General features: G+C 46.8%; 1 protein-coding gene across 1 annotated transcript in view; it reads right to left on the bottom strand.

Annotated features, from left to right (window-relative positions):
* The window catches only part of MYO1H (myosin IH), a 44,610-nt gene extending 27,719 nt beyond the window's left edge, over positions 1–16,891 (bottom strand). Inside the window, exons 1-9 of the mRNA XM_058656838.1 lie at positions 16,724–16,891; positions 15,037–15,152; positions 11,888–12,086; positions 10,993–11,073; positions 7,269–7,448; positions 4,412–4,510; positions 3,304–3,417; positions 2,447–2,566; positions 80–147 (exon numbers count right to left, since the gene is read on the bottom strand). Coding sequence (XP_058512821.1) covers positions 80–147; positions 2,447–2,566; positions 3,304–3,417; positions 4,412–4,510; positions 7,269–7,448; positions 10,993–11,073; positions 11,888–12,086; positions 15,037–15,152; positions 16,724–16,849 — 1,103 coding nt within the window. The 5' untranslated portion in view covers positions 16,850–16,891. The remainder of the gene's footprint in view (positions 1–79; positions 148–2,446; positions 2,567–3,303; positions 3,418–4,411; positions 4,511–7,268; positions 7,449–10,992; positions 11,074–11,887; positions 12,087–15,036; positions 15,153–16,723) is intronic.
* Positions 16,892–19,930: the final 3,039 nt, after the last annotated feature.

Below are 19,930 nucleotides of genomic sequence, written 5' to 3'. Positions count from 1 at the left end.
CTCTACCAAGGACCCATCGTCTCGTATGTTGTTATAGCAACAGAAAAGAGTATCAATTACAGCCAAACACCAAACGCACCCATTCTTATCGAAGACTTCAAACCCGTAGATATCCAGCAAGCCAATCACAGTTTTCCTGGTGAAATCCTGGTCAAAACAATACATGCTATTAGTGCTTGGGACTTGTACCTTGTGCCATACCCCTACACCCCGCTGCTCCAAGCCCTATTGCTGAACCCCAAGGGTGGGAAGTGGTTTCCAATACACTCACAGTATTGATAGTTTTCTCAACTCATTGTTCTTAATTTACCACCTGCCTGGAGTCCATCACAGCCTCTGTACCTGGCCCCCATCCACAGGGATAATGCAAACGTCCCCTTGAGAGCTACTGTTTTGTGTTGGCTCCCTTAACCCCTCAATTCACCTTCAATCCAGAGTCATACAGTCAAAAAGATGCTAACCCGAGTGAGGGGACACGTGGCATGGCATTTGACACAGAACCCAATGTTATCAGGCCAGGGTGGCTATTTCAAGACAAGGCTCCCCAAATTCCATGGGTGGGAAGCAACTCCCCCCAGTTCCCAGGTGGCTGAGGTCCAGATGAAAGCCTGCATACAATGAGGCAGTCGTGGCTTTTGAAGGAAAGGAAGAGATATCCGAGTTAGCCCCTCACTCAGTCTTTCTACCAGATGCCCTCTGCCATCTTTATCTCCTCTCTTTTTAAATTCTTCCATCCACTTGTTGACTGCAGAAGTGACCACAATGGCCAGACCTGAGCCAACATGGAGCCAGGAGATTCTTCCCGGTCTCCCATGTGGGTTCAGGGTCTCAAGAACTTGCAAAATCCTCCACTACTTTCTCAGCCCATCAAGCAGGGAGCTGCATGGGAAGTGGAGGAGCAGTTGGGATTGAATCAGTGCCCATATGGGATACTGGTGTCAGCAGAGATTAGCGCGCTGAACCATAGTGCTGGCCCTGGCTGTGTGTGTGTGTGTGTGTGTGTGTGTGTGTGTGTGTGTGTGTGTATGCTGTGCTTTGTTTTGTTTTGCAGCAGGAAGTCCTCACAAAACATTTGGATTTCTCAGTCTCCTCTCTTCTTTATCCACTGCCTGCTCTTAAGTATTACATTGTAGCAACAGAAAATGGGCCCCTCATTCATGCTGTACTGCTGCCTGCAAACGGGACACAGTGACCGCTCCCAGTGTGTGTCTATGCTGCCTCCTCAGCCTCTCATTTACATCCTCCGCCGGCATCACTCACCCTACGCCCTACATGCTTCTCCTTCTTGGCTAGCTTTAGAGAAACTCCCTTTTATTTAAATAACTCCATTTAAGTAGGAAGCACAATCTTAGTGTGAATTTGAAGGATAGTTCTCTTTCCTAGACACATGAGGCTATCTGAGCATACTTCAAAAACTTCCTGGCAAAGTGAATTAAAAGTTTATTTTGGGGGCCCAGTGTGGTGGCTCAATTAATTAATCCTCCCCTTCTTTTATGGGTACCAGTTCTTGTCCTGGATGTCTACCTCCCATCCAGCTCTCTGCTTGTGGCCTGGGAAAGCGGCCCAAAGCCTTGGGACCCTGCACCTGCATGGGAGACCTGGAAGAAGCTCCTGGCTCCTGGCTTCGGATCCGCTCAGCTCCAGCTGTTGTGTCCACTGGTGGAATAAACCAGTGGATGGAAGATTTTTCTATCCTCTCTGCAAATATGCCTTTCCAATGAAAATAAGTAAACCATTAAAAGTTTATTTTGGTAGTCAAAATATTTGAAATCCTTGCATCTCAGGGGGTATTCAAAAATTCACAGAAATGCAGAGAGAAAAAATCTAGGCATGAATTTTGAAAGTTTTTTTTTTAATGTCAAAATAAATTTATCTATTTTCCATGGCGTTTTGGATTACATTGCACTATTGGTGACATTAACCATTTCTGTCTATCCCTGGAGCTACCTGGTGAACCAAATGTTGTTTATTTGCAAGGCAGACCAACAGAGACAGAGGAAGATACAGAGAAATCTGCCATTTGTTGGTTCAATCATCAAATCACAAGAAATAAAGCTGGGTCAGGCTGGAGCCATGAGGCGCAAATCAAAATCAGTATCCCACATGGGTGCAGGGGCCTAAGCAATTGTTTCTTTTTTCTACCATCTTTCCAAGCACATTCATAGGAAGTTGAATCGGAAGTGGAACAGCTGGGACTTGAACTATGTTCCACTAAAGGAAGCTGGCATTGCATGTGGTAATCTAATCATTGGACTATGCAAGCCCTTTGGACTATGCTTTGGGACAGGCCACCAGAGTCATTTGCTTGCTGTACGCTGACCCACTGAGAGTGTGAACGTGACAAGACGCTGTGTCGCCCACATGCTTCCAGTTTTCCTGTAAGCACAACAATGGTAAAATCCCATCAGGTTAGTGACAGCACACGATGGGACACATGTTGCCCAACCTTGTTGACTAAGGAGGAATTAATCTTGTTGACCAGCCATGTAAACGTCCGTCCATAGACAGCCTTCGCCATCGCATCTCTGGCATAGACAGAGAGCTCCAGGGTCAGGGGGCAGATCACCTGCAAAACAGAAAGAAATCCAGGAGATGCCTGAGTTTGCACACGAGTCTCCAAAGGGCACAGCCATCCCACTGCTCTTGTTCATGCAGTAGCTATGCTAAAGGATGAAGGGTTAGCTAGATGAAGTGCAGGGAACAGCATTCAAGTGGAAGAGACTGCACAAGCAAAGGGAGGGTGTGGCAAGGACAAGGCAGGCATGGAGCGTGGTGTGTGGTGGTGAGGGTGAGGCAGAAAACACTGGCAGGAGCTGGAGCATGCAGGGCCTGACAGGCTACTTCCAGGGGCTTGACCCCTCTGGGGCCACACCCCATCAACACGAAATGGAGTCAGTCCCAGGGAAGAGTGCAGAGGCATGCCTACCAAGAGCCATTTTACCTCCTCTGTTTTGGCTTCAATCTTTCTGTGGGTGAGAGCTTCCAGAAGGACTGATGGGTAGATGCCCAGGAGCTGAGCAGAAGGAACCCAAAGCCCATCAGTGATCAGCTCAAGTTTCAAACTTAGTTAAGAGTCTATGGAATCCCAGGTCCAGGGTGACCAACCCTGACCTGTCAGTATGCTGGGTTACTCTGATCCCGCAGCCCACCAGCTGCTCCCCTGCCCTGCCTCACTCTTTAAACCTCCAATAGGATTCCTAAAAGGTGGTGTCAGCTGTCCAACCAGGAGCTGCCAGCAGCCCCACCTCTCCTCTTTCCCCACCCTGGACCAACCTCTGCCCTCCTCCAGTAGTACAGCCTCACCTTGGCAATCCACTTGATCTCATGTGTGTCTGGGATGGCGGCACAGCCCTGGGCATCTTCTTCAAAACAAACGTTGCCCAGGTGCAGGACGCTGGCAAGGATCCCAAAGAGATTCTAGGAGGGTGGGAAGGGCCGGGGAGGAAACAGGAGCTGCCCCATCGATCCAGGACATCAACAGAGGCCCCCCGAGGCCATCACCCACCATCTGATGCCAGCCCCGAGCTCATGGAACCCAAGCCTGCTCCTCCTCCCCCAGCTGAAATCAGCCTTTATGTCTTGGGTTGTTCAGCAGAGCTGGCTTTGTCTCCAGCCCAGGGCCCCAGCCAACTCTGCAACAAGCTCCGTGAAAAGAAGTCAACTTATTCTTAACAGAATGAGATTATATGCCTAAAACCTTTTACTAAAAGTGTTTCTTAAATAAATCCCATCAATAAATCCTCTAATGTACAAATGCCATGGTCTCAGATTAAAAACCAAAACCAAAACAAAACAAAAAAAAACTCCACTAAAAACAAAAAAGATTAAAAAAAAAACCCCACAGTGATTCTTGAACAATAATTTAAATCAAAATGGGGGGGGGGGAAAGACGCAAAGATGTAAACACAAGATGTTTTATAAATCTCACATTTTCGGTCAATGTAGAAACTTTCATAAGTGAAAATCCTGCAAATTCTATGAGATCTCAGTCATTGAGATTGGATTTCATCTAGGCAAAGGTGAATATTGTCTTCACCACACCAACGCTAGGAGAATGGAGTTGTCAGACAAAACACAGACTACCCAGCTATTATTTCAAAGTTTCAAAATAGTAGTAACTAAATTTTTCACATACACACATATATACACACCCCCAAAGGAACTTCCCTGTTTATCTGAGAAGGGTATTCTCTACAAGGGGACTGTCAACAATTCAAGGGAAAGGTCCCTAATGAAAAAGCAGAGCATGGATTTTAATCTCTTTGCACCCAAATACATTTATCTTTTTATTCTTTTTTTTTTTTTGCAAACTTACGGAAATGCCCTTGTAGTTTTCCTTGTGGAATTTGGCAGCCCGGCCCCTTTGGCTCCAGGAAAGCAAGGTTGATTTCCTTAACCCCAGGGTCCATACCTCAAGGTCGGCTTCAGTGAAGTCGATGACCGGAAAGGCCTTGGAAACAGTTGTCCAGTCATTCTTGTCATTAATAGATGACTCTTTGGCACAACGACCCTGGGACAAAATCAGGTCACTTAATAGCATTCTTGCAAGGACAGTGAAGTATACAACGTAGAAACAAAAATGGCTTTCTTACCAAGCATGCAAGAGTTAGTTCCCTAAAGCACTGAACTGAGAAAAAAAATTATGTTTTTCTTCTATTTACCAAACTTTTTTTTTTCACATTAGTTTGGAATTTTATTTTAAAATCTGTTTCCTGGCCGGAGTACAGGGGTTGGAATCTCAAAGTCACATATGTAAAAATGTTTTGAAAAGTATTTATAGGTTGGAAAGAAAGAGACAGAGAGAGAACTTCTTCCATCCACTGGGTTCCAATCAAAGGCATCTTACTATGAAAATGAATACTAGTGAAACATCCGGTACACAGCGTGCCACCCCACAACCACAACTGACTCCTCCAGTCTGTGGGCCCTGCACCTGTGTGCTTAACCAATCACAGACCAAAAATATTGGAGGACAAGGCATTGTGGTTCAATAGGTTGGATTGCTACTTTCAGTGTCAGGATCCCTATCCAAGAACCAGTTCAAATCCCTGGCTGTTCAGCTCCTGATCCAGCTCCCTGCTAATGTGCCTGGGAAAGCAGTGGAAGATGGCCTAAGTGCTTGGGCCCCTGCTACCCATGTGGGAGACCAGGATAGAATTTCTAGTTCTTGACTTTTGGGACTATTTTGGGGAGGACAGTGGATGAAGGACCCCCATTCTCCTATTACACCTTTCAAAGAAAAATGTCTTTAAAAATACATTTGGGGAAAAAAATGTGTGTGTCCTGAGTATAGACATTTTCCCTTATCATTCACTCCCTTAAATGATGCAATATCGCAGCTACTGTAAGTAACCCAGGGATAATTTTAAAAAAAGATTTATTTTTATTGGAAAGGCAGATATACAGAGTGAAGGAGATACAGAAAGATTGCTCATCTGCTGGTTCATTCCCCAAGTGGGAGACCCAGACTCTTGGCTCCGGCTCAGCTCAACTTTGGCCATTGCAGCCAATTGGGGAGTGAAGCAACGGATGGAAGATCTTCCTCTGTATCTCCTCCTCTCTGTGTAGCTGCCTTTCCAATAAAAATGAACGAATCTTTAACCAAAAAAAGGGGAAGTTTGATTTCTTCTTTGTCCAAAGACTTAACTAAAAAAATTGTTAAATATCCAATGAGAATATAAGACTCCTTTATCATCTTACATCACTTATTTTTATTTGAAAGATAGAGTTACAGAGGCTGGTGGGGGAGGGAGGAGATACTGGCATGCACTCCCCAAACAACTACAAGGCCAGAGTAGGGTCAGGACAAAGCCAGAAGCCTGGAACTCCATCCTGGTCTCTCATGTGGGTGGCAGGGGCCCAAGCATTTGGGCCACCTTCCACTGCTTTCCCAAGCACATTAGCAGGAGTCAGACTAGAAGTGGAGCAGCCAGAACCCACAACAGCACTCCTACGGGATGCTGCTGTCAGACGCAGTGGCTTAACTCATCATGCCAACAAGTGGAGCCCTCATTTCATTTTTAAACACCAACTGCGGTTTAGCCTTCTTTCCTTCCAGGATCTCTACAAAATATTCATCCTCCTTCTATGAAATTTGCTTTAGGTTATATTCTCTCTCTCCTTGCACCTTGCTAAGTAACCTTAGGACAAAGATAGGATCAATGAGAAAACAAATACCTTGGTAGTAGAAGGTATCTGGGAAAAAAAAATCAGTGGAAAGGTGCAGTTAAAAGATGAATTTATGTTGGTGCAAGTACACTGTGAAACCTAAGCATTGTTTTTATAATTTGTCTTTTTCCATAACCTTGTTGACCTCCTTCCCCAGGTATAGATTTCAAACTTGATTGCACCAGTATAAGCCTCTCTTTTCCGTTTTCCACAAACGTTTTGAAGCACTGTCCTCCTGACAGGTGCCGTACAATTGGGTCATTCTGGAACCCCAGCCCAGGCTGCAGAAAAGTTAGTGTATAAAACTCACTTCTGAGAGAGGATTTCTCAACACTCCAGCCCAAATTTTCTTGGGGTGGGTTTTTGGCTGAGTGGCTAAGGTGTTTAAGATGCCTGCGTCCCACAAAGGTTTGGGGTGCTGGTTCCGCTCCTGAGTCCAGCTTCCTGCCTACACAGACCCTGGGAAGCAGCAGTGAGGGCTCGGGTGGATTCCTGCCAAAAACTTGGGAGACTCCAATCTTAAGTCCTAGGCTCCTAGCTTCAGCCCACCCCAGCCTCGGCTATTGCTGGCATTTGGCAAACAGAACCAGCAAATAAATGGAAACTCATACTCCATCTCTCTCTCCCTTCATTCACAAAAATAAAAAGAAGTTTGAAGGCAGAATCAGTTAGCACAGATTGCAGACACACAGAAGGACGGAGTTTCTATCACACTGGACTGGCAGCTCCCACCTCAGCTATGCATTCAACCACCAGGGATCATTTGCAACAGCCCGATGTCTAACCCCAGACCAAATAAAGACAAGTCTCTGGAGGTAGGGCCCCCAGGGAGGTGTGTTTGTTCAAGACTTTTTCCAATGCTTCTAATCTCAGCCAAAGCTGAAAACCACCTGCCTGGTCTTGGGGTTCCTTTGCCAAGATGATGAGCAGTGAGTCATAAAATGTCCTGCACGAGCTTGCTCGTGACAGGTAGGAAATCCATCCATAGGAGACGCCTGGAATGGTGCTGAGGGAGTCCTGCAGCATCCTACAGCAGCCCCTGCCAACACTCCTGGAGTCCCTCCTTCAGAGCCATCAAAGCCCAGTCCTGTCCTTCCAACCTGTGAGAGGTACTTGTACAGCTGGGGGTCTCGCTCGAGCCCCAGGTAAGCCAGACGCTCCGCTTCACCACCTGCCAGCAGCTGGTAGAAGATGTGGAAGTTCCGCTCCCCCAGGTTTTGATAGACAACGCGAGACTTCTCTATCAGGTAACTGATGATGTGGCCGCCTACAGGAACACCCTTCAAGACAAAACAGACACGGGTCACCGACGACAGCGACCAAGCCACCCATCTGCTAGCGTCTTCTGAAGACAGAAATCCTTTCCCTGCATGAGTCATTAATTGGGCATTTGTGCTTTCTGCATTCTGTTTAACAAGATTTTTGCCCACCCCATGATAGTGACGATCTTTGCTGCCTTTGCTTAGAAGTGATTGTTTTACTGTTCATGACGATGATAAATCACTAAATACATGGAGCAGGCTAGGAATCAAAGGTCTTCTTACCCATACTGATATGCAGCTGATCAACACCACTGATTGCAGACAGTATTTTATCCCTGCTGAATCACAGTGGTGTATACTTTTATCTTAAGACAGGTAACTTGCATACGTGGGGGTCTTGTGGACTCATTTCTGGTCCATTGGTTTCTTACCCCTCATGTCAATGTCAGACTTAATAATTATTTTCAATACTATATCTAGTAAGGATTTTAATAGGGCTTTTATGCAGCAATAACAAAGAATGAAAAGCCCAATTAAAACTGGTTTAAAGCCTGGTGCGGTAGCCTAGTGGCTAAAGTCCCTGCTTTGTACTCAATGGGATCCCATATGGGTGCTGGTTCTAATTATAGCGGCCCTGCTTCCCATCCAGCTCCCTGTGTGTGGACTGGGAAAGCAGCTAAGATGGCCCAAAGCCTTGGGACCCTGTGCCTGTATGGGAGACTCGGAAGAGGCTCTGGGCTCCTGGCTTCAAATCGGCTCAGTTCAGCTTTGGCTGTTGCAGCTGCTTGGGGAGTGAATCATGGACGGAAAATTTTCCTCTCCATCTCTCCTCCTTTTTGTACATCTGACTTCCCAACAAAAATAAATAAATCTTTTAAAAATTGGGTTTCAAAGACTTGCATGGAAAACCCTTTAAATGCTCCAAAATCAAATCTTCATCAATTTTCAGGGATACACTAACTTAAATCACAGTGAAAAACAGCCCACTTTACTCACCACCAGAATCTCAAACTAAAAGGATTAACAATAAAAATGTAGGGAAAGATGTGAAGTAGGTGAAACAGTCATGAGTTATTATTAATTACCAGTAAGAACCCCCCCCCCAACAATAACATGTCTGGGTGTATGTACAACAACCATCAGAGCTTACATCGACTGAAGGACACACGTGAAGACATGCAGAAAACTGGCAGTAATAGTCTCCAATTCTGACAAGTCGAATGCCCATCAACAGGACAGATAAATTGTGATCTTGTCTTGTCATAAAAAGGGACAACTGCTATATGGAACAACATGTGTGATTGTCAGATAGAATGAAAAGAAACTAGATGTAAAGTAAAACATATGATGTAATCTCACGTGTGGGGTGTTCAAGAACCAGCAATGCAAATCTTTGATGACAGAAGTCAGAACAGTGGGCTGTTAGTCACCTGTTCAGGAATATAGTAAAATTCAAAGGCAGCTGCATGCTGAGGCGGCGGGGGGGGAGGGGTGGGGGGCGGGAGAGGATGACAAGGTTTAGGAGTGTCATCTGGTGATGGCCTTCATGCTGGGAGATTCATAAGATGGTGCGGAGCATTCCATGGAGGGGACAGGAAGTAAACAGGTCTGTGTGTGTCTCTCCTGTTCTAAAGCCACCAGGATACCTTAGTCACCCCCTAGAGGCTCCATCCCCACGGCTGGATTAAATTTCTAACATCTTAATGCCTTACCGTGGGGATTCGATTTCAACACCTGAAACCTCAGGGAACTCTGAAACCACATCCAAACCCTAACAAGTGATAACCTCTGGGAAGGGGAATACTGTTGGGGAAGAGCAGGAAAATCTTCTAGAAATGTTGAACTCTTTTGGCAAGCGCCTGTTACCCATGTAGACACGTCTGTAAAAATCCATCAAGTTCCCTGCCTGTTAAGTGTCCTTCTGAGCTTGTGTGCTGAACCCATAGCTTTAAGATAAAAGCTTTAGGGCCCGGCGGCGTGGCCTAGCAGCTAAAGTCCTCGCCTTGAATGCGCCGGGATCCTATATGGGTGCCAGTTCTAATCTTGGCAGTTCCACTTCCCATCCAGCTCCCTGCCTGTGGACTGGGAAAGCAGTGGAGGATGGTCCAAAGCCCTGGGACCCTGCATCAGCATGGGAGACCTGGAGGAAGTTCCAGGTGCCCGGCTTTGGATCGGCGCAGCACTGGCCGTTGCGGCTCACTTGAGGAGTGAATCATCGGATGGAAGATCTTCCTCTCTGTCTCTCCTCCTCTCTCTATATATATCTGACTTTCCAATAAAAATAAATAAATCTTAAAAAAAGAAGCTCTTTGTTAAAAAAAAATTAAAGCTTTTGGATAAGCAAACCTTAAGATAAACAAAGCTAGGGAATTTCCTTCAACTTTCCAAGCCCATGCCACCAGACGGCCCCCTAGCAGCCAGTAGGAACTGTTGAACCATTCTGTCCTTGCCATTGAACTTGGTGCTGGGAGAACCACTCTGCCCCAGCCTGTTACTTGCTGCTTGGGATTCTGTGTCCTTGAGACCCCTGTCTAACCACTTGGCGCTAGCACCACTTAACCTGTGTGTGTAACAGTCACCATCCTTGTTCACAACCTCCTTCTCCACAGCTGCTTTAATGTCACAACCATGAGTTGAACAGTTGCGACAGAGGTCGTAGCTGCGTGACCTACAGAGCCCAATCTCTTTACTATCTGACTTTGTCTCAAACAGTTTGTTGGATCCCTGCCCCTAAGTAGACATGTGTACCCAGGGTGGCGGTCACTTTTGTTTTCAAGCTTTATAAAAACTGGTCTCAGGCCAGATGCCCACATCCCACATTGGAGTACCTCCTGTGATTGGTTCCCGACTCTGCATTCATGCTACTCGAGCTGTGGGCAGAGCAGTGATAGCTCCAAAGAGCTGGGTTCTTTCCACCTACTCAGGCAGATCTGGCTTCTGTTCCCAGATCCTAGCTTTCGTCCTTGCCAGGAGCCACTGTGGGAACTTAGTGAGCGAACTAGAGGCTGGCAGTCCTGTAATTTTGCCATGTGGCATCACACTGGTACCAGTGTAGTCCCAAGAGTCATGCACATGTGGGCAACTGTAACTCATTTGCTCTTCATGGAATCTGCCCTTATGTGAACTGACTGCGGAAGCGACCAGCCATTCTCCTGTTGATGAACATGGAGTTCTTTTGGGGGTATGCTGGTGGTTTCCAGTATTTTTATCAACCTGACAAGTGCTTTGTGGACATGCTCCAAGGGGACCTTGGAGGATGGGATTTCAATTGGACAAGCTGATATCATAGTATTGGTGCAACCTATTGTTTTTCCAGTGGATTATATCAATGCATGCCCTACCAGCAGTGTGTAAGAACACCTAATGAGCTACCTGTTTGCCAGGATCTGTTTCTGCTCATCTGCAAGGTCTGAAATGCCTTCTCAGCATGGTTGTCATCCCCATGGCCTAAAACCATTTGAACCAATAAATGCTTCTTCCTCCTGTGCCATGTCTTGGGTCAGGGTTCATCCCTGGCAAAATAAGGGGTCCTCCGAAACCAGCAAGAGGACCTGGAGCGTACCTGAAAGTCAAACTGGATGTCCATGTATTTTCCAAACCGGCTGGAGTTGTCATTCCGGAGTGTCTTGGCATTTCCGAAAGCCTTGAAATACAAAGGGTCACTCACTGTCGGTTAAGCCCACTGTGACCACCAAGCCTCTGACTCCCCCACTCCCAACAGACATACTTTTCAAGAAAGAAGAGGAGGAACGGGGGTGGGAGGAGCACCCAACTCAATTTTCTAAGAAGGGCAGATCATGCGACCTACAGGCAATGTCCAATGCTAGAATTAGACCCAGGGAGAAGGTGGCAAAAACATCATCCCCTTGGAATCTCAGTCTGGGAACCTAGTAGAAGGGGTTAAATAGAGATAACACCCCCCACACACACTCAGGCCCTGGCTGTTCTACAAAGTTCTCCATTGACAGTCCCCATCTGCAGATGCTGCTTTAGAGCCAATTGTGTCTTTTCAATAGTCAGTGAAAAAGCCAAAAAACACAAGGAAAAAAAAAAAAAAAACACTTGTTCAAGGTCAGCTGGTAAGGCAGTGGGTTATAACAGAATTGAATTACGGCCAGTACATTAATTTTAACTTAGTGAAAGGCTCAATAAGTCATGAGGCATCATTTGTGTGCTTGCTAATGGGGCTGTGTAGCTTTTGTATATTCATCTTCTACAAGACACGCGAGCGTGCACACACACACACATACACAACCCTGTTCAAAGACAAGTACTAATGATTCAGATCCAGTCTACAGAACTCAGACTCTGAGATGCAGAGAGATTTGTCAAGATCAGAACCTGAGCCTGCTAGATTGCCTTCAGGGTCAGGTCTTCTCCGGGACGCTGCTCATGCAACCGCTCATTCCCAGTGACCTTCATGGTTCAGCCTCTTGCAGTCCTCTGCCTCCACTTACCTCTAGCACAGGGTTGGAAAGCAGCAGCCGGTCACGGGCTACCTGCAGGGACTCGGTCATGGGGCACATCACTGCAAAATACTGAAGGATCTTCTTGGAGGCTTCTGTTTTCCCGGCCCCACTCTCTCCGGAAATAAGGATGAAGTGGTTACTGAGCTCTGAGCACATCATGCGGTAGGCGTTGTCCGCGATGGCGTACCTGTGAAAGGGACCACAGTGAGTGGCTGCGAAGGCCACTGCCCTTGACTCAGGCCCATCAGGGCCGAGGCACAACATGGCCTGCCTCCAGGAAGGGGCATCTACACGGTGTAGCAAGGACACTGACCTTCCACAGGTAGGTCCCCCACCACTCACTGACAAATCGGTCAGTGAACCAGATGAGAAAATTCCAGTTTTAGGAGTTGAAGATTTGCAGCAGTAATAAAAATATTTTTCAAGATGTATCAAGTTTATTTTTTAAAAAATCATTTTTTTACTTTAAAAAAGGGTTATTTATTTTTATTGGAAAGATACACAGAGAGGAAGATCTTCTGTCTGCTGATTCATTCTCCAAGCAGCCGCAACAGCTAAAGCTAAGCCGATTTGAAGCCAGGAGCCCAAGGCTTCATCTGGGTCTCCCACACGGGTGCAAGGTCATCCCAAAGCTTTGGGCCGTCCTCAACTGCTTTCCTAGGCCACAACCATTCCTGGATGGGAAGTGGGGCCACCAAGATTCAAAAGTCAGGGCCCATATGGGATCCCGGCGCATGCAAGGTGAGGGCTTTAGCCTCTAGGCCATCACACCAGGCCCATTCATCACTTTTTTAAAAATCAGATTTATTTATTTTTATTGGAAAGGCAGATCCACGGAGAGAGGAGAGATAAAGATTTTCTATCCACTGGTTCACTCCCTGGATAGCCACAATGGCTGAGGCTGAGCCGATCCAAAGCCATGGAGTTCCTCCATTTCTCCAATGTGGGTGCAGGGTCCCAAGGCCTTATGCCATCCTCAACCTCTTTCTCAGGCCACAAGCAGGGAGCTGGATGGGAAGTGAAGCAGTCAGGACACGAACCAGTGCCCATATGGGATCCTGGTGCTTGGAGCTGGAGAATTAGCCAATCGAGCCAATGTTCTGGGTGCATCACTAATTCTTTTTTTTTTTTTTAAGATTTATTTAGTTTTATTGGAAAGTCAGATATACATAGAGGAGGGGAGACAGAAAGGAAGATCTTCCGTCTGTTGATTAACTCCCCAAGTGAGCACAATGGCCAAAGCCGAGCTGAGCCGGAGTCAGGAGCCAGGAGCTGCTTCTGGGTCTCCCACGTGGGTGCAGGGACTCAAGGCTTTGGGCTGGCCTCGACTGCTTTTCCAGGCCACAGGTAGGGAGCTGGATGGGAAATGGAGCTGCCAGGATTAGAACTGGCACTCATATGGAATCCCAGTGCATTCAAGGACTTTAGTTTTAGGCCACGGCACCGGGCCCCATCACTAATTCTTAATGAATAAATAAATAATCCAGGGGCTTGGGTAGTGAGAGCTTCCCCAGCATCTGCTGGGGGTACCTGAGCCAGGTCGGTCACTGCTGCTGGGCGGTGAGTGCGTCCCAGGTTTCCCTGGACCTGAGAGGTTTCTCCCTTCATGAAGATTGGGATGGAGGCAGAACTGATCCAACAGTTGGAACCATCAGCATATGCATAGGCTGATTGGGGTGATGGTCTGTGCTGGACTCTGCATTGACAAGCACACACAAGAATCGGATCTGGGATCACCTCAGACAAAGTTTCTTTGGGGACTCCCCCCAACTGAGCTACTGGACTCAGAACCCCAATCATGAAGAAATTTGCAGGTTCCATGGTCTGACCATGGAGTGCATCTGTCAAAGCTGAGCCTCCTCCGAAGCTCAGACGGAGCAGCGGACAGCACAAACAGGTGCATATGGAAGAAATGGCGTTCCATTGGAGCCTGCAGAAGACATTTGGTGCCATGACAGATGACAGAACAGATTAATCAACTACTCTAGTCAAGTGTTGGCAGTGAATATCTGGGAAAACGGAGACTCTGAGGTGGACTATGTCAGTCAGTGGGTTCTGGAGAGATTTCATCATGCTTGGAATGGCGAGATTGGCAGCAATTCAGAATGGTTCAACTACTGAAAGCTCTTGGGCAGTGCCCTTGGAGCATGCTCCACACTGGGGACCCTGGGATGGTTGGGAGGCTGGGTGTGGCTTCTCCCTTTGTCTCTCCCCTTCCCCCAGATACAGAAGAAAAAAAGAATGTGGAAACAATGGTCTTACCCATTTTCCTGTAGCCCTTGACCCTCTGAGCTCTAATCAACTGTGTAAAGATCATCAAAATTAAATAATAATTAAAAATAAATAATCCAGGTACTGGAGCAGGCATTTGGCCAAGCAGTTAAGAAATCACTTGGGTTGTCCGTGTTCACAATGAGAGGGCCTGGGTTTGAGACCCACCTTCATTTATGATTCTAGTTTCCTGCTAATGTGTAAGAGATGGTTCAAGTAATTGGGTTCCTACACCCTCCCAAAAGTGGGAGACCCAGAGTTCCTAGCTCCTGGCTTTGAACTGGCCCAGCCCCACCTGTGGCAGGCACGTGGGGAGTAAACCTTGTAGAGGCATTCACTTCCTCTCACTCCGTCTTTCCCCGTTCAAATAAAAGAACGATGATAAAAAAAAAAAAAATAGATCAAGTCAGATACTCAAGTATATCCCTCAAGAGATATCCTACTAGCGAATGGTAGAAATTTTGTCAAGATGTTGAATAACTCAATATGTATACTAGGATCTCATGTTTTCGGTTTCTCTCAAAACCTGCAGTACTAAGAACGTACAAGCAAGAAGAAACCAAAGGGATTGAAATGCTTAAGTGATAACATCATTCTAAGCCCTGACAGCCACGTACCAGTAGATGGCACTGTAGCACTCCATTTCCCGGAGAAGACGCCTGTCTAGCCACCTCCTTCAGGCTCTCTCAGCCTTTACACAAAGCTCACCTGTCCTGACTTACTTCAAAGAAGGGGTAACTTAATGAATATACAATGTGCAGGTCTTACAGAATGGAGATGCTCCCATGGATTTGGAGAGATGGATGTGAGGAGAGGAAGGAAGAGGGACAACACTCCTAGGAAGTAACGCGGTGGATGCTACTTACACATGTGGTGGTAGCTCAAAGAAATTGACTCCTTGATAGAGCTCCATCTGGCTCACAGTGTAGATGCCGAGGTCCTGGTATGGGTTCACAGACACCAGCAGGGTCCCGATGTATGTCTAGGGTAGGGCGGGGGACCAGGAAGGACACAGGGCATGTGAAGGATTCTGGGATACAGAAGGCTGTCACTCATCATGATCCCTTAGGGGAGTTGTGCAAACAAGTGCCTGGGTAGATACCCACAGGGGTCCAGTACAGAACAAGTAGGCAGACAGGCCTTTTGGAAGGAAGGGCCCAGTGTGGCTGACTGGCTGGCTGGCAGGTAGGCTGGCAGGCTGGCTAGCCTCCCTAGGGGACCAATGTGGCAGAGAAGTGGGGGTCTCCAGAGTGAAAGTTTCTGAAAAGTATCAGTTCATGTCAGAAGTTTGAGCTCAGACAGGATGGACCTGTCATTTTACTTGTCCTTCTCTGTACACCCCGTCCCCTCGCCTGCAACAGAACGGTAGTGTGGTGCTTCTCTATAATTGAGGTGGTCATTTTGAAAGTCCTGTTGTGGCTTCCAAGAGAACTTAAAAAGGCCAGTTTAGTTTGGCACCTCTGTCCAAACAGAAAGCCTTGCAATTTTCCCTTAATCAACATTTTCCACAAACTATCTGAGCAGCCCTTCTATGCATAGATTTTGAAATACATTTTATACTCAAATTAATATTATTTTGAAAACTCTGTTTTCTACAAACTTTTTGAAGGACTCTAGTATATTCTTCAAGACACATCTTCTGATCACCTTGACTGTGACAGATAAAATTACAGGCAGCGTTACAGTAAAATAGCTACACAATATTTTCATGAAAACATTTGAAACTGTTTTGGCTTATTTACAGAATAAGAGCTAACAGAATCTCCAAAACATTAAATGATTTTCATAGTATCCTGTGACACACGCAGAGGCACTACGAAGTTTAGCTGTGGTGATACATGGAGGATTAAGGAGAATTCATATATAAAGACCACTACTCAATGCAACAGGTTCAGTTTGAGAAGAAGTTGATAAAATATTACAGTCTTGCCTTTGAAGGGTTATGGAATAAGGTAGAGTTGTATTTTGCCCAACTGGCACCTCTTGCTTCTTCTCTCTCGGGGATTGCTGGATTCCCTCTGCCTCAGCTCTCAGTAAGGTTGGTGGGTTTGTAACTTCAACCCCCTTACCCCAAGGGTGGGCCTGGCTGAGCCCTCCTGGCCAAGCCAAGGTAGGCACGTGACCCACCCAAGATGGGCCAATCAGGGTTGAGCAGTGGTCAGTCAGCCCTCAGAGTTCAGTAGTAACAGAAGCTCCCATCGCAGTAACAACACAGTCAATCAAATGAAACCTGCCCGCATCCATCTTGCTGGTGCGAGGAGACTACGGAAAAGAAACTGGTGAAGAAGGCGAGACAAAGAGAGGAGAGCTCTGAAGACAGCTTTGGGGCCCCCATGGCTCTGTCTGGATCCTAACGCTGCCTGAGTCAGCCAAGCCCCCTTTGGTGGCAGGTTTGTTGGGTCTGCCTCAAGGGGCAGTCTAAAGGGGCCAAGTGCCCACCCCCATCTGCTAGCCGACCCCATAGAGTGATATGGTTTAAGCCATCAGGGCTGCCAAGTCAGGGAAGGGGACACACACTTGGAGAAAGGGCTGAACAAGGGGTGGCGACATTACGTATATGAGGTTCTCGCTGAAGCGCTTGCGAAGGTTTTCCACAAAGGCAGATTCGCTGGTGTAGGCGTCCAGGAGCACAAAATCCTGCACCCCGACTTTGTCCCTGGCAGTCAGCGCCCCTTCCATGTGCAGGCGGATGTGCCTTCTCCTCACCTCTTCTTTCTGCAGGAAAACATGACATTTTCTGGTTGCTATAAATTGGTGATGTTTGCTGTACATCTAGGACACATCGAATTGCCATCTTAGCCAGGTCTCTTACATGAACAGTGTGTGGGAATGACAATAAACTCTAGCAGGGTGGAGAGCCAGGACTGAAGCATGCTGTCTTCACTTAGAGCTTATTACCTGGTTAGGGATATGAAATAACAGTGACGCACGCACACACACACACACACACACAACCATTGCACAATGTTTCAGTCAAGGACACTCCATACTTACAAGACTGTGGTCCCACAAGATTGCAACAGATTTGGAAAATTTTTTTTTTAAAGATTTTATTATTATTGGAAAGCCGGATATACAGAGAGGAGGAGAGACAGAGAGGAAGATCTTCCATCCAGTGATTCACTCCCCAAGTGAGCCGCAACAGGCCGGTACGCGCCGATCCGAAGCCAGGAACCTGGAACCTCTTCCGGGTCTCCCATGTGGGTGCAGGGTCCCAATGCATTGGGCCAACCTCAACTGCTTTCCCAGGCCACAAGCAGGGAGCTGGATGGGAAGTGGAGCTGCCGGGACTAGAACCGGCGCCCATATGGGCTCCCAGCGCGTTCAAGGCGAGGACTTTAGCCGCTAGGCCACGCTGCCGGGCCCGATTTGGAAAATTCTTATTTGCTTAGTATTTCTCCTGTACCTTTTCCATGTTCAGGTACGTTTAGCCGCATGGTGTTCAGTGTGGTAAGACACTCTGTACTCTACATTGCAGGTAGTGGCTGATGTTAAGTGCCTGGGTTCCCACCAGCCACATGGGATACCTGGCTGGGGTTCCTGGTACCTAACTTGGCCTGGTTCAGCCCCAGCTACCGGCGTGATTCAGAGAGTAAAACAGTGAATGAAAACTGTTTCTCTTTCCCCACTCCCATTCTACCTTTCAAATAAATGAATAAAATCTTGTTAAAAAAAAAATAGGCAAGCCACATATTGCACATACCTTGTAAAAGATTTGTATCCAGATAAAAGACACCCAGAACTCAATAAAACCCAATAAAAATCGGTGAAAAGCTGAAGACTTTATAAAAGAAGGCAAATGATCAAAAAGTACACCGCGATAAAAATGCTCATCATCAGCATTCTGCGTCATCAAGGAAAATGCAAATTAGCCATCACAGGGAACTAGCACCAGAACAGCTAAAAAAAAAATTACAAAGAACTGCAACTGTAACACACTGGCAAGGGCCATCGGACAGAGAACACTCGACTGACAGTAAGAAGATGCAGGCATCGTATCCCCGGCAAGTAAAAGGCTGGCAGTTCCTAATGAAGTTAACTATGCCTCTAGCCTTTGATGCAGAAATTCTACTTCTAAGTTAGCTGTACAAGAGAAGTGTCAACATCTGTCCAGAGAAAAAGACTTGAACACCAAGTTCCATGGACGCTCAACTTGGTTGTCAACGACCCCCAGCTGGAAAGATTCCAAAGACTTGTCCGCTGGAGCGCGGACGAGGAGCGCCTGCGCAATAGAAGCAGCGGGGGCACCCTCACGGGCAGCCCTGGTGCCCTTGACAACGGCTGGACGCGGCTCGCAGCCACACAAGAGCCAGTACTGTATGATCGTGCTTCTGTGAAACTCTTGGACAAGCAAGACTAATCGACGGTGAAAACAAATCACATTGGTCGCCTGGTTGGGGGGTTGTCAGGCCAAGGATGGAGGGATGGAAACATTCTCTGATTAGACGGGACTGTGAGTTACACCCATGATTCCATTGGTCAGGCTGTGGTATGAAGATTAACATTTCAACATTTGTGAATTTTACTGAAAAAAATAAACTTTGGGATAGAGAAAAGCTGGAGAAACTATTGAAATGGGTGATAGGCAGGGGGCGAGGTTATAATCATACTGTCTACTTCGCATACAGTTGACATTCTCTATAATAAAAAGTCATAAAATGAATTAGGAAACCCACCAGATATTGCCCCACCCTGCCCACATGGAGCTAAGATAAACTCAGCAGCAACCCAAGACTGAAAACAAGGCATTAAATCCCATGATATCATGAAGGCTCCAGATGGTTCCAAACAGAGGCATAGGGGCCAACGTGGTGGCATAGCAAGCTAAGTCTCCCCTTGCAGGGCCAGCATTCTGAATAGGAGGCCTTGCTGCTCCACTTCCAAACCAGCTCCCTGTTGATGGCCAGGGAAAGTAGCAGACGGTGGCCCAAATCCTTGGGTCTCTATCTGTGTGGGAGACCTAAGAAGTTGTTCCTGGCTTTAGACCCAGCCCCAGCCAGCTCTGGCCATAATGAGCCAGAAGATGAAGATCTCTCCTACTGAAATCTTCGCATCTGGTTTTGGAGATGTGATGGAGACAGGCGTAGGAGGCAGAGGTCCAAGGGCAGGCCCAGGAGCTTGTGTGATGACTCCATGGAGACCAAGAATTGAGCCATGATTTCTAGCCTGGAGGACCAAGGCACACCCCACCTGCTTCAGCATGCAGTCTGCACTGGCAATATTCCCCTCCTGATACCCACATTACCCACCATACTTTTGTCTAGTTCATTTCACTACGGAAACCGCGGACACCAAAGGTGAATTTATTTTGATCCAGAAACATTTTAGAAATCCAGGCATAGTGTTTTCTGCTTGGGAGACTGCTGGTATGGATGCATTTCAATTGTTTTGCCTCAAAATCTACTGATTTTTTTGCTTTCCATGAGCTGTTCAAAGCACCTGCACAGTGGAGGCATGCATTGTGGCACAGCTAGTTAAGCTGCTTGCTGCAACCCTGGCATTCTCTTTCAGAGTATCTATTCTGGTTGCTCAACTTTGGATACAGCTCCCTGCTGATAAGCCTGGGAAAGACATAGAAGATGACTCCTGTGCTTGGGCCCTGGTCACTGAGGTAAGGAGACCAGAATGCAGTTCCAGGCTCCAGGTTTCACCTATTTGTAGCCATTAGAGGAGCAAACCAGTGGAAGGAAGATCTCTCTCTCTGCCTTTCAAATAAACTAAATCTAAAAATAAATAAAATAAAAAAGATAAAAATTAGGG

Source organism: Ochotona princeps, chromosome 29, assembly GCF_030435755.1.
Source record: "Ochotona princeps isolate mOchPri1 chromosome 29, mOchPri1.hap1, whole genome shotgun sequence".
NCBI lineage: Eukaryota > Metazoa > Chordata > Mammalia > Lagomorpha > Ochotonidae > Ochotona > Ochotona princeps.
This window is presented reverse-complemented; position numbering and strand designations above follow the sequence as displayed.